This window comes from Rhinolophus sinicus, linkage group LG16 (assembly GCF_036562045.2).
Source record: "Rhinolophus sinicus isolate RSC01 linkage group LG16, ASM3656204v1, whole genome shotgun sequence".
Taxonomy (NCBI): Eukaryota; Metazoa; Chordata; class Mammalia; order Chiroptera; family Rhinolophidae; genus Rhinolophus; species Rhinolophus sinicus.
The window spans coordinates 13,680,324-13,694,745 of record NC_133765.1 but is presented as its reverse complement, the minus strand read 5'-3'; the positions used below and the strand labels follow the sequence as shown (position 1 = coordinate 13,694,745).

The 14,422-nt window shown below is 38.2% G+C and overlaps 1 protein-coding gene across 7 annotated transcripts in view; it reads right to left on the bottom strand.

The window, feature by feature from the left end:
* The window catches only part of CDON (cell adhesion associated, oncogene regulated), a 95,091-nt gene that overhangs the window by 19,930 nt on the left and 60,739 nt on the right, over positions 1–14,422 (bottom strand). For all 7 annotated transcript variants that reach the window (XR_012492770.1, XR_012492769.1, XR_012492771.1 and 4 more), the window contains 5 exons: positions 13,528–13,709; positions 12,927–13,032; positions 7,868–7,990; positions 3,905–4,126; positions 1,535–1,815 (listed from right to left, as the gene is read on the bottom strand). Coding sequence is in view for 4 of the 7 variants with exons in the window: in XM_074321820.1 (XP_074177921.1) it covers positions 1,535–1,815; positions 3,905–4,126; positions 7,868–7,990; positions 12,927–13,032; positions 13,528–13,709 (914 nt within the window). In the remaining 3 variants the exon portion in view is untranslated. The remainder of the gene's footprint in view (positions 1–1,534; positions 1,816–3,904; positions 4,127–7,867; positions 7,991–12,926; positions 13,033–13,527; positions 13,710–14,422) is intronic.

The following is a 14,422-nucleotide window of genomic DNA, read 5'->3' as shown; positions in this document are numbered from 1 at the left end:
AAATTTCCCTATTTCCTCCCACGCAGAAGAGAATAAGAAAACTAATGAGTTAACATCACAGGTGATAACCTCTAAAATTGTACACCTAATGGCTCGACTATTAATTAAATAGCAATTCATTGTGCAAAAAAAATCAAAGTACTGTGTTCAAATACTAAAACAAACATCAGACTTATTTTTTCTTCTTATGGAAACAGCATGAGCTTTTCAAACTTTAATGCTCTCTGCTTCAGTTTCTTGGACAATGTTAGTAGTTTGGACTAGGAATGGTGACAAAAAAAGTTTAGAAAGTCTGACTATAAGCCATGTCTTTCCACACAAAATAATGAAATCATTATTCTCTTTTGGTAATGAGATGCAGTAAAGCCAATTAAATATTTTTTTTCTACAACATACTAAAGCTAGGTCACATGAAAGCCATTTGATTTCAGGCTTTAAGATACAAATACATATTATAGTTTTGTTCTCTAGATGTAATATTTAATAAATTTTTATTAAAGTTGAAGATGAAAGAAACTTAACTTCTTCAAATTTTAGCACACTGGGTTATGGGAAATTTATCTGTAATCACAATGACAAAAAACTCAAATTTGGTCAAGTAAACAAATTACCTATTTGGTTGAAAAATAATGTGGCTGTGTATCCATGCCATGTAATAAATCAAACTTCCTGCTGCAGAGAACCTCTGTAATCAGCACAAACCTATAATACACTAGTCATTCTGTTCCCGTTTCAAAAATTAAACTGTATCAGCTAGTTATCCCCGAATTACAGTGCTTTTAAAGGTTTATCACTCCTTGTGGCTGAAGAATAATAATATAAAATGCAGAAATCCTACAGGCGACAACGACAACACACATTGGGCAACATGAACAAAAGAAACTCACAATGCATCAGAAGTCAGTCTGGCAGCCTACAGACATGTTCTGCAAGGCCTATGAGATTATTTCAAAAACTGGCACTTTCACCTATGCTTACAGATGTTTTGAAAAAGCAGAAAACCTGGCCACACGGGGCCATCGGTCCTGCACGCCAACTTCGGGAACTGAATTACTGCTGTTTCTTTCAGGGAGCACACGCGCTCTCTGGTTTGCTACGGCTGCCACTGCTTCTCTCATTCCCAACGTGCTTCTCTCATTCCCAACGCACTTCTCTCGGTGTCACAATCTGCCTGACTCCTCTAGGCATCTGAGTTTTCAGACTTTGCTCTAAATAAATCCAATGTAAAGTATTTGGTCCAGTCTCCACCCACTGGTATTTCCGTTTCATCTCCAAAATAACTCCCAGTCTGTTTGCGACTAGTGTTCGACTTTCAGTGCTAAATCAATTGAAAATATAAACCAAACTATTACCGGATCATCGAAGGCTTACAAAGATTACTCTGGATCAAGGGGTTGCCAGGAATACACACTAATTCCATCCCAGTGAACCAGTGAGGTTTCCATATTGAAAACAGCCACATATGCCCACCCTGCTCTTGTCCCTTGGCACCGTGGGGCACAGGGACGCTTTCATTTATAATTAGGTCTCTTACATTCACTAGATGACGAGGATGTTCAAAATCCACATGTGTCCTGGTTAGAGAGCTTGTGTGCGCAGAGTAAAGCCCGCCATTTAAGCTGCCATTCACGATTCCACTGACTCCATTCGGGACCTTATGGTGAAGATGGGAGCAGCCATTGCTGAAATTTCCATTGCTTATGAAGCTCCCATGAACATTTCCATTTATCCGGTTTGTTCCAGGCAGAGTGGTGTATTCCACCATCTGCCCATTAATATCTGAACCTTGGTAGAGATATCCTGGCGGGTCATATTCTGTTAAGAAGACCAAAAAAAAGAAAAAGATGCTGAAAAGGACAATCTTGCTTAGGAAGTTTTATTAATAAAAGCCCTAAGAAACTACAAATACACTAAAATAAAACACTCTAATAGTATTCAGTTAAAGCCTCCTTGTGAGATATGCTTTAATAAAGTGATTGCTGTGATTTCCTTTACCTTGTGGAGACAGCTAGTAACTTTGAGTTCATTATGACTGTTAATGGGAAGAGAAATTAACCAGAGACCAATTACTCAAAAGAGAATAAATAAATTGTGCAAGCTGAAACTATCAACGTACTGGCAACACTAAGTGTCGAAACTGCCATATACTTCTAAGTGCTGACAGCAATTGTATAAAGTAACAACAAAAGGCTGACTATAGGTAGCATATTTCAAATAGCAACAAATATTAGGTTGGTGCAAAAGTAACTGCAGTTTAAAAGGTTAAAAATAATTGCAAAGAACACAATTACTTTTGCACCAACCGAACAACACTTCGAAGGAAAAGGAAGGAGTTATGTCTACATTCACTGACTAGTCATATAGTTCCTTGGTTATTATAGCCAATTTGGAAGTTGTGCGGTACTAAAGGCAAAAAGCTAATTATTCCATTTCCTAATAATAAAAGCACTTAAACAGCTACCTCAAAATTCTGATTTCTAGAGCCACACCTACCAGATAATATTTAGAAAAAGTAAAATACCCTTAAGAAAGCACAGTATCTAAACTGTAGATGATGCGTTGTCAGTTCTGATAAATTCTTCAACTGTATTGGAGCCCACCAAGACTGGATTAGGTGTCCTCTTACTGAACTTCTTGCACAGGTGTGCTGTCAGGCCACCTGCTTATCTTCTCCACAAAACTACAAACTGGGAAGGCAGAGGCCACGTTTACTTTATTTACCCTTCTATCTCCATTGCCTACAACAGTGCCAGGCACACCGGAGATAGTCAATGAGCACCTTTTGAATGCATGACCGAAAGAACGTTACTATTGTAAATTTCCATCGTTAAACACATTATCAAGTCACCAGAAAACATGACTTTCACCAGATTACTCTGCTCCGGCAACCAGATGAATACTTTTAATGATTCCGCAGACATACAATTCAAGTCAATGACGTTAAAACCATTTAGGAAAAAACCCAATTAAACGATCTCTAACCCATGCCGCCTGGCACCACCACCACCACCACCTCTCTCCCTAACTACCTCCTGGAAGGTACCAAGTCAAAAATAAATCACGTTTTCCCCTCTGAGTTATTAACTACAAAGGGACCATACGTGGGAACTGAATGACACATGCTGGCAGCGCCTGTCACTGCTGGTGTCTTCCTTTGCTTTTCTTTCGTTCTCTTATTTTGGGGCCAAAGGGGAAACCAAAAAACTTCCTCCCACCAAAGGTGAAAGTCTCTGCTTGATCTGATGATCCTATTTTATAACAGCTGGAGGAACAGGACAGATAGGAACGTGAGTGGGGAGAGAACTTGGGAAACAAGAGGGAAAAGGGTTCTAAATCACATGTTTTAATAGTGCCATCACTGACTGTCCAAGCACTCCTATTACTAGACACATTTAGGGGGCGGGGATGCCACTCAAGTAGTTTTGGTTCCTCAGGTACCGAGACAGGAGGACGATGTTATCTTAATTTGTGTAATTCAGAGACAGTAACTTAAGTCTTTGCTACCTTCCTTGCCATCACGCCTTTCCTATTCCCTGTTGACAAGATTTGTACAGTGTGAAGGTGTTCCTGAAGCAACTGCAAGGCTCATACTTCAAGTACTCAACCTCTTTGGTGGTCCGACAAAGCCAAAGTTTCCCAGCACCAAGTCAGCTATTTACTTAGACACCGGCTTCGCGTTGGCTTTCTTGTTTGTTTCTCCGGGGCAATTTAATCTGATGCTCCACTTCCTTTGGTTGATAAGCTAAAACTATTTTAAAGTCATCTCCCCTGAATAAATCGTAGCTAATGTGTTTTATGCCATGACACTAATACACAGAAGTGTGAGAAATTAAGATTCATTTTGACAATATTTTTCTATCCATCTGTTTGGAAAAAGCGAAGGAAGCATGCAGGAGTGACTTACTCTGTATGGTATTCTGCTGGCGGTTCTTCCATAGGCACATGGCAATGAAAGCCATGAGAATGAGGACCATGACGCCCAGCACACAGCCCACGATCAGGTACAACATGTCACTGCTCCTGGCAGGACTGGTTGCAGGCCCAGCATTTCCTCCCCCTCCTGAAGAATTTGGAGGGGTACTCAGGTCTCTGACGGGATGCTCAGAAGCTCCAGGAACACGTTTCACTAGTTGAAATATCAAGGAGAACATGACGTCGGAGTGAACACAGACTCTGTGAAATGGTTTACTCTCTGAAAGCGGTCTCGTTAAGAACCCAAGCCAGTCTGTTTACACTTATTACTCAGATGACTGACCACCGATGAGTCACAAAGAGGGCTCAAAAGTTTCAAAATCGGAAGTGCCAAAGCTTTAGTGCACAAGTTCTAGAGAAAACATAAGATCAGAGAAGCACATGCACTTGTTCTAACCCAAAGGGCTTTGTGGTTATCCTCTCAATTGTGCTGGCAGAAGACTCCTGATGAGTTAAAATACAAGTATTTCAAAGTTGAAATAAAAGTATTTCAACTTATGGATGGGACAAAAAATCCTTTCTGTCTGATATACTTTAGGCTTAATAAGACTCAGAATTATATATTTTATGCCTCTACCATGTGCTTAATATTAGAACATACAACTTGGGACTATTAGAACAATTACATACAAGTCCAAATACATCACACATAAATATTAAGCATGCCAAACCCCCAAAACTTTTGGAGTTCACCTAAATGTAGTCCTTTCCCCTAGTTCACTTATATAATGATAACTAAAGATGGGACTCAAACGCCATTTTTTTCTGTCCCCAAACAACAGCTCTTACTGCTTTAAATGTCATAGAAAAGCAGTGGGGCATAGTAGTTGAAAGTCCAGTCTCTGGAAGCAGACTGCCTAGGTTTATGTCCTGTTCTGCCATGTATCCTTAGCTGTACGGCTTTAACCTGCATGAACCAGTTTCTGCATGTGGAAAATGGGGATAATACGAACAGCTCCATCACAGGTTGTAATGAAGAGTAAACAAGTTAATCCACGTAAAGCACTTGGAATGGAGTCTGGTACCCAGCAGTGTTCAATCAATTTTCTTATGATTATTACTTATTATACTGTATTTCACTTATTATACTATCTATTATACTATATAATTATACTATATACTATATATTATATACTATATATTATGGCACCTCGCAACCCATAGGAGCAGAGCGGGCTTTAAAAAAATCTACTTCAACAAACATTATATTGGGTTTCATTTTTCTAGCAACTTTACTCAGAACAGAGCTGGGAATCTGTAATGGAGAGGCCACCTTTCAAAGGAAAGAGCTCTCCATCACTGAAAGCTGGATTTATACTTGGCAGAGACTCTAAAGGAAATTTCTACTTCGGGTGGTATGTTGGATTAAACAATTCTCAGTTCCCTGCCAATTCTAAAGAAAACAAACAAGCTTCTGAGGCAAAATGGACGTTACGCGTCATACATCAAACATCATGATTACGCATAGGGGAGTCCTTCAGGTTTATTCACTCTTTATTTACTCTTAATTTATTCATCAATCTACCAAGCTTGATGATCTGGTTGCCAACCTCTCAGTAAAGTTAAAAACCCTTGAGGTGAAGGGTGAGTGAGACAGACTCATTTTCTCAATGAGAAGAGACAGCTCAGAGTGCGAAACAGAAACGGTGACATGAAAACCATCAAGAGAAGCCAAAGAACTAAGGAAAAATCCTGACAGGCTACAATTTCTGAGGGCAGTGGGAATAGCAGGCCTCAGCACCTCTGTCATTCCTGAAAACCTTCCTGAAATACTAAAGATAAGACAGTCACTGTTCACAAGAACCTTGAGTCATTTCAAAAATGGTATTTAATACGTTGTATGTACACAGGCAAGGAATCGTATAATACATTTTAGAAGGTCATTCAACATGAACCGTTAACATTTTAAAGAAGTTTCTTTGTTCTGCGCTGATCTGAAAGTCTGTAGGTAGAACCTTTTTTTCCCCAGCAAGGTCAATGAATGAAGAATACTATTACAGACACAGCTAGACCATAACACTACTTAAACAACACAGTGACAACATTGCTGTTTGTGTTTTAGGTTTTGCCTGGCTAGATTCTTAAATGTCTTGGGGACAGAGAGGATAAATTTCATTTTTATTTAATTTTGCTCTGAGTATCACAGCCCTCTAGAGGCTAGTAAGAAATGCCCATTAATACATCACAGTGTCTGGTACAAAAGACACTTAAATATGTGCTAACCAAGTGAAAATCAAGGTAAGTCTACAGGTCTATGTATAAGGTCTGATAGTTAAGTTTGCAAACGTGTTGCACTGATGTCGCTAACATTTTCTGATATCAGAGGGATTGTTCGTTATGAATTTGTACCAACTGGACAAACAGTTAACCAAGTTTACTATCTGGAAGTGAACTTTTCACCAACAATTCATGGCTCTTGTGTCACGACAATGCACCGGCTCACACAGCACTGTCTATGAGGGAGTTTTTAGCCAGTAAACAAATAACTGTTTTGGAACACCCTCCCTACTCACATGTTCTGGCCTCCAATGACTTCTTTACCAGAAGATAAAGGAAATATTGAAAGGAAGACATTTTAATGACATTCAGGTCATCAAGGGTAATACAATGGCAGCTCTGATGGCCATTCCAGAAAAAGAGTTCCAAAATTGCTTTGAAGGGTGGACTAGGTGCAAGCATCAGTGCATAGCTTCCCAAGGGGAGAACTTCGAAGGTGACCATAGTGATATTCAGCAATGAGTCATGTAGTACTTTTTCTAGGATGAGTTTGCAAACTTAATTGTATGACCTTGTATGTGTTTAAATGTTGATTTAATATGTGGATTTTGCAGAAGAAAGACACATTATATAGAATTAAAACATGGGACTAAGTCTTGGCTTTATAATTCTATCTTCCTGAGTTTCAGTTTTCTCATTTTAAATCTGGATAATAAAATCACCTGTAGCAGAGACCAGTGACCGCGTAGCCCATTCAACAGCCTTCTTCTCTCATGCTAGCAGAGCCACAGCTTTGTTTAGGCATCCACTGAGCCCCTCAGAATGCTGGAGTAGACCCTGCTCCATCACCCCATCCCAGGGAGTGACTACAACACATGTGACCGAGTTCTGGCCAATGAGACATGGGGGTGGGGGAATCTACTAGGACTGGGAAGTTTTCCTGGTTCTTAAAAATAGACACAAGGAAAAGAGTCTCTTTTCTGTCAGATTAACTGAGACTGGACACGAGTGCTTTTGCTTTGTAAATACCCACATTAGCTGTTTCCATTATTCACTTGTGGTATCTTCTGTTTTTAAAGATGGTAATATTAGGTTGGTGCAAAAGTAATTGCGGTTTAAAGGGTTAAAAAAGAAATTGCAAAAACCGCAATTACTTTTGCACCAACCCAATATTTCAGTTAATCTATATATGTAGGCAGAATTGAGAACTTCAATTTACAATTAGCAGCTGCGAACGCTGAACTTAACTACTATATTTCATTAAACACGTACTGTTATACATATTTGTCAGTCAAGAAACCATTTTAAACATGTTGCACTTGTCCTTAAAATTCTTATACTTGTTTAGTATTTTATTTCTCATGACATTCTCAGAAATGAGTCAGCAAATATTTCTATTCTCTTGATGGAGAAAAAGAGAAGGGCAGTGACTTATTCAGAGTGACACAGAAATGAATGAACATGATTGATGCTCATGTGAATTAGTTTTTAGACAAATGCTCTAATGAACATATTGTACTTTCTGTTGGGACACTCTAAAGGTACGCACCTAGAAAACGGTCCAAAGCAGGATACTGACCATTTATAGGTAAATATACCTATAGTCAGGAGGAATGATCCAGAGTTTAGAATTCTAGCACTGTTGAGGGAAAAAGCACAAATTCTCACCCCGTCCTACCTTTTGTTTCACAGATCATCACATTACTAAACTCGCTTTCCCCTCCTTCGTTGAAACACTGCATTTTAATGTCATAGGAGGTTTCTGGCTGCAGATGCCCAATCATGTGCCACTGCTTTGAACCTAGAAAGGAAAATAAAAGATAAGGTTCACATACCGTACAACCTAAATGGTACTGTCAATATACTTACTTAATAATTCCAGAATAAGGTTGGAGCAGTCTCCATTACCATATAGTTTGCGCAATAAAAATGTACTTAATATTCAGTATGTCAGTGATGCACCACAGATAAATAGCACTTCTATTACATGGCATGAAAAGATTGATAGCGATAAACAGAATTAAACCTATTCCTGTGTTGGTAGCAATACTTTGTTTCATTACAAATAATTAGTGGTGAATCTTACATGTTAATTTTATCCATGGGTTAAAAAAAAACAATCCTCAAGTCTGTTGATCCTCTATTTCAGTGCAGCAAGTCAATCCACTCTGTCCACCCACCAGAAAGCAATACTGTATGTGAGATCAGCAAATGGTGCCTTTCCCAGAACAAGTGACCATTTATAAGACAAGCCTCAGTGAAACTCTCAGTTGTGTTGTAATGAACGTGACATGAACGGACATAGAAATAAATGCCTGAATAAATGGTCGAGAATAATCGAAAAGCAAAATCCACTACAGAAAACTCTTGGCTACTTGCTCCCACTATTTCTTTTCTTTTGGTCAGGGTCTCTAAACCACACAAGTATCTCTAATAGAATTATTCTGTTATCCAAGGCACACAGCCAACATTTCATTTAGAAACACTCCTAAACTGAACACTCAAGTATAAATCACTCTCCATTTTTACTTCCATGGACCTGTGACAAACTTTAATAAACAGGACACTTCTGCCAGATTTAATTAACTCTTCAAGCACCTTTAATCCCTCTTAGAAAATACCTCTTCAAACTGTTTCCACTGTTTCTTAGAAACTCAACTATACCACCAACTGACTTAAGAATTAATTAAAGGGGGAAATGAAACAAAATAAAACTACACATACAAGTCAGATCTATTTGGCTGACGAGACCGATAGCAGCAGGTTCTTTTCTAATCCAACACAGACAAAAATATTTCAGTCCGGAAGCACAGCCCCTGTTCCAGGTCACCAATACAAAACCCCTCATTCATAAAGACCCATATTTTATAAGATAGAGATTTTATAAGATAGAGAACCTGCTTGTTTTAGGATCAAGGGTCTCTGGAAAGGCTCAATAAATGAGGAAATCTATGCCTCATTTATAAATGTAAAGAGAACCTTAAAAGAAACTTGACTCAAAATCTGGTTGAGACTAGAATAGACCTATTTCTAAATTCCAAAATCTTTCTTAAAAACTTCTATTTTTGTCTCTATCCTTAGGTCTTCTCTGGCCCAGCCCCACACTTACCTAACTATAAACATTCTCTTGAATAATTACTATACTAGATTTGAAGTTTTCCTTTCATAGCAATAGTAAAAATGGAATCAAACTAAGTTTCTTGTTACTAACAAGAGAAAATAGTTAAAATAGTACATATCTTGTTAGATTAATATTCCATTGTTATGGTAATTATTCCAATGGTTAAAATTACAGGAAATATTAGCAGAAATAAAGCGTTATTACTGATCATTGATGAATAAGACAACTAAGTGCATTATTAGGTTTAAAGTCAACCAAAATGTATCCTTTGCTTAACAGACAATTTTTTCCGCAAAGGATATTTTAGAGAAGGTAAGAAGCCAAAGCACAAACTTAAGCGATCAGATGACTGATTACTCTGATTTATTTGAAACTCAACTAAACTTTACAAGACAAAAATATTCAGCACAAGCGTACTGGTATGCTAGAAACACTTTACAGTTTATCTCAATGTGGAACTTAATTCAGAAATAGGATAAGTTAATATAATTGTCCTTCTTTTATTGTATCCTTTAACAATGTAATTGAGTTTCAATTTTTTTTTCAAAAGCTTAAACAATTTTGAGTCAATATACATAAGTAACCTAAAACTTTCAGGACAGCTTTACATACAAAAGATAAATACTTTTGTTCGTTGGTTTGGGAGAACAGGCCAATAGTTTCCAACTGCCACAAAAAGAATTTCAAATGCATAAACTTGAAAATAAGGAATAAGCAAATTACACAGCACAGTGAAACCCACTTAAACATCTAACTGCTCCATCTATTACGTTTATAAACAAGTTCTCTGTGAACCATCAGGCAAAACTCACACTCACAGACGTTTACTGCTGGATACAAAAGCTCCTTTAAAGTAATTTCCCAGTTCCACACTCAATATTCACATCACACAAGCTCGTAAAAGTTCAAAACTTTAACTAGAGAACATAATTTAAACCTGTTTACCAGTGGATATTTCTAGAGAGGAGAACTAGGAAGGGTAGGGGAGAGTGAGTGAGTGAGTGAGGTGGGGGGAAGAGAAAGAGAGAAAAAGAGAGGGATGCTCATTTTATTTACATCTGACCTGTTTAAAACTATCTTATAACATATGTTTAACTGCTGTCAAAAGATTTTAAGGGGGCCAGTCCGGTGGCGGTTGGAGCTCCGTGCTTCTAACTCCGAAGGCTGCCGGTTCGATTCCCACATGGGCCAGTGGGCTCTCAACCACAAGGTTGCCAGTTTGATTCCTTGAGTCCCGCAAGGGATGGGGGGCAGTGCTCCCTGCAACTAAGATTGAACACGGCACCTTGAGCTGAGTTGCCGCTGAGTTCCCAGATGGCTCAGTTGGTTGGAGCACGTCCTCTCAACCACGAGGTTGCCGGTTCAACTCCCGCAAGGGATGGTGGGCTGTGCCCCCTGCAACTAGCAACGGCAACTGGACCTGGAGCTGAGCTGCGCCCTCCACAAGTAAGACTGAAAGAACAACAACTTGAAGCTAAATGGCACCCTCCATAACTAAGACTGAAAGGACAACAACTTGACTTGGAAAAAAGTCCTGGAAGTACACACTGTTCCCCAATAAAGTTCTGCTCCCCTTCCCCAATAAAATCTTTAAAAAAAAAAAAAAAATCTGACAGCCCCACTCTCCTAACCCAGCTAAACTAAAATGAAGGCTTAGATAGAAATAAAATGTCTAACAGTCACAACAATTCTATTTCTTTTTTTAAATAGCCTTTGTATGAAGTAAAATATGCAAATGGAAAAGTACCCATGACTGTACCACTCACTGAATGTTCACAAACTGAACATGGTACCAACACTGAGGTCAAGAAAGAGAATATTACTGGCACCCAAAGGTCCCCTGATGCTTCTTCCAGTCACTTCTCCTTTAAGAAGCTGTTATCTGGACTTCACAGAATCGTTTTGCCATTAATAATTATCTTTCCCCACTTCCACAGTTCCTTATGTTTAAAGAGGATTTTAGGGACTAATTTCTTTTCTACTTTTCCACATTAAGAAAAGAGAAACAACCATTCTTTCATTCAACAAATACATACTGAACACCTAATATGCGCTAGGTATTAAAACTCAGATGATAAATTTTCCATTATATTACAAAAGTAATTCCACTGGATAAACATTAAAAGGAATGCTACACTATTTAAAGAAATATGATATGCATATTTAAAGTACTTTATTGTAGGACCACTTACAACAAAAACTATGTGCAGTATTTGATGTCAAGAAGTCATATGAAAATAACCTTGGCCTAGTGCAATTTTCAGACGTGGTCCATTAGCACATTAATATTTCAAAGACCTCAGAACCTTGGAGTGAAAAAAGACCTTGGAAGAAGCCTTCCTCACAAAGCATGAATCCATTCCAAGATATTACTGACGGTACCTCCAAAACTAGGGAGTTTATTATTGTGTGAGAGAACTTGCTAGAAATGCTGCGTTAGAGGGTTCTTCCTTCACACTATTTCCTTTTAACTGCCCCTCCTCCAACTGACTGAGTTCCTCTTCCACGTAACAGTCCTTAAATACCTAAAGACAGCTGTCATGTTGCTTGTTAGTCGTCTTTTTTCCAGCCTGATCATCCGCAGACATTCCATTGTTCTTTTTGGACTTCGTTCATTCATTCATTCATTCATTCAATAAATACTGAGCAGCTCACCATTGTACGGACTGGGGATACAGCAGTGGGGAAAAGGCCCCTTGCCCATAGGGGGCTAACATTTAGTGGGAGGACAAACTTTAAGCAAATAATTTCATTCATACACACACATTTAAACTATGATCAATGTCTATGAAATAAACATAAAGGGCACAATTAGAAATCATAACAAGGGTATCTCAGGTAAGTGGGAGGAGGTTGTCTGAGGAGAAAACATTTAAGCACACACTCCTTTATCTGGAGAACCTAGATAAAGCCTTGGGAGAGGAGCTCAGCAGGTAGCAGGTATTGTCATGTGCCAAGATCCTGAGACAAGAAAGCTCTTGGTGTACACATGGAAACTGAAAGAAGGCCAGTGAGTGACACAAGACACAGTGAGAAAGGACGAGGGGCATGAGACATGGCTGAAGGTATCGGCGGGGGCCAGCCAGATCATGCGGGGGCCTTCAGACCATATGCACAATTCTGCATTACATTTTAAATGCAGTAGAAAGGGAGTTTCACCATCTTGGCTGTTTTTCCCTCTCTATATATTCCAGCTTCTCAGCATCTCTAAAAGTGGATAACATGCTCAAGATATGATCATTCTAGTACACACTTCAGTGGGACTACGGATTGAGTCATTATTTTTAAAAAATATAGCTAGAAGTTGCAGTTAATTTTTATACCCAAGTCACTATTCATTTAAACAAAACAGAAAACAAAAATTCTTTTTAAATGAACTACTGATAAATCCTGTCTCCCCATACTTTTGTAACTGGGGTCCTGAGAACCAAAATGTAAGCTACTATATATATTAAGTTGAAAAAATTACCTTTCTTTGGGAAAAATTCAAAATAATAGTAAATAGGCCACTTCATTTTTCACTCTATCCTAACCTGGGATGATGTTTTTCATAATATTTATAAACCCTCTCCCTCCAAAATTCCTTTATTGGGACGCACTCGCCAATGGGACTTACCTTCTACAATATCCCTCTTGTAATCACTGTCATTGTCACTATCTGTTGGCCGGTAATAAATATAAAATCCTTGAATGGGAGTGTTATTGTTACTTGATGGAATATACTAAAAAGTAGAAGCAAAGACTTGTCAAAGACAAAAATAAATTTAACCTTCAAATGCATTAAGATTAATTTATCTGTGTGGTAATATTTCTCCAGATTCATTTTGTAAACATCCTTGATGGCCATTTTTAATTTAATTCAAAGGTATTTAAGAACATTTAGCTTACTGCAGGACTAAACAAAAATAAAGCAATATATGTGCAATATATTTTAGTCACAAAGTTCAAAGGCATAAAAGTACATTTGGTACAAAATGAATAAATCCCGAAATGGCAATTAAGTGAACACTTGGATGAGAACTGAGGCGACAGTTATCATATGTTCTTTTAACCCTGCACCATTTATCATATGTTCTTTTATATCTGTGCCCTTCAGTTTCCCCTCACTTAAAAGTTTAAAAATTTGCTGTTCATCACATTATATCACAAGAACACATTAAATTGATTAACATGGCCAAACCAGAAAATCTTCTCATTAGAGAAGACGTTTTACTCACCGTCCACTTTAGCATGATCTGAGTATCGCTGACAGCTTCTGTGTATGCAATGTGAGGTCCAGTTATTGGACGGTTAGAAAAACGATTGGGGAACCCAGCCACCTGATAAGGACGAGATGCTGAACTCCGAAAACTCTCACCGTAATGGTTGATAGCAATGACCCTAAATTTATATGTTGAACCTTTTGAGGAGAGAAAAAAAACCCAGAGTTTTAAAAAAGCTGTCATAAGACAACTGAATGTACAATATTCAAAATATGACAATTGTGCCTTAGCAATACATACTCTAAAGCCTATATGGTAAATAGACTTCAGCCCACTTGCCAATTTCTATCAACTAGTAGTAGCTGCTCAATGCATTGTACTCAAGATTCCAAGATCTAAATACCATGAGATGTTAATGAGATCTCTCACAGAAGGGGGCAGGCAGAGAACAGGAAAAAGCACATCTGCTCTTTTTACCATCTTGTTCTAATGTCACACCCACCAAATACAGTATTAGTTGAAGTCTCTGTGCTCAAAACCAGATTCTTTTCCCTTTGAAAGAAACAACTGAAGTGGTTTAACCTGGTGAATACATTTATGAAGAGGTGCCATGTGGGTGATGTCACTGTGATTCCTCCAGGAAGAGAATACAGAGAGGGAGCAGAAAGTATTTATTTGTATTAGATTTAAGAACTTAATAAAAAACCCAAAACACAAAGAGTTGTGAGTTTCTGAAAATCTGAATCTAAAGAATAAGTCAGACTCCTACAGCAAGTTTTCTAATAGCTCAAAAATAACTACTGGGCTTCTAAAGACAATGTTTTCCGTCTGTAAAATGTCACTTAGCTTCACCCACATTTAAAACTGCCACCTTCTACCAACTACACCTAGCTCACGTTCCTAGACAAAC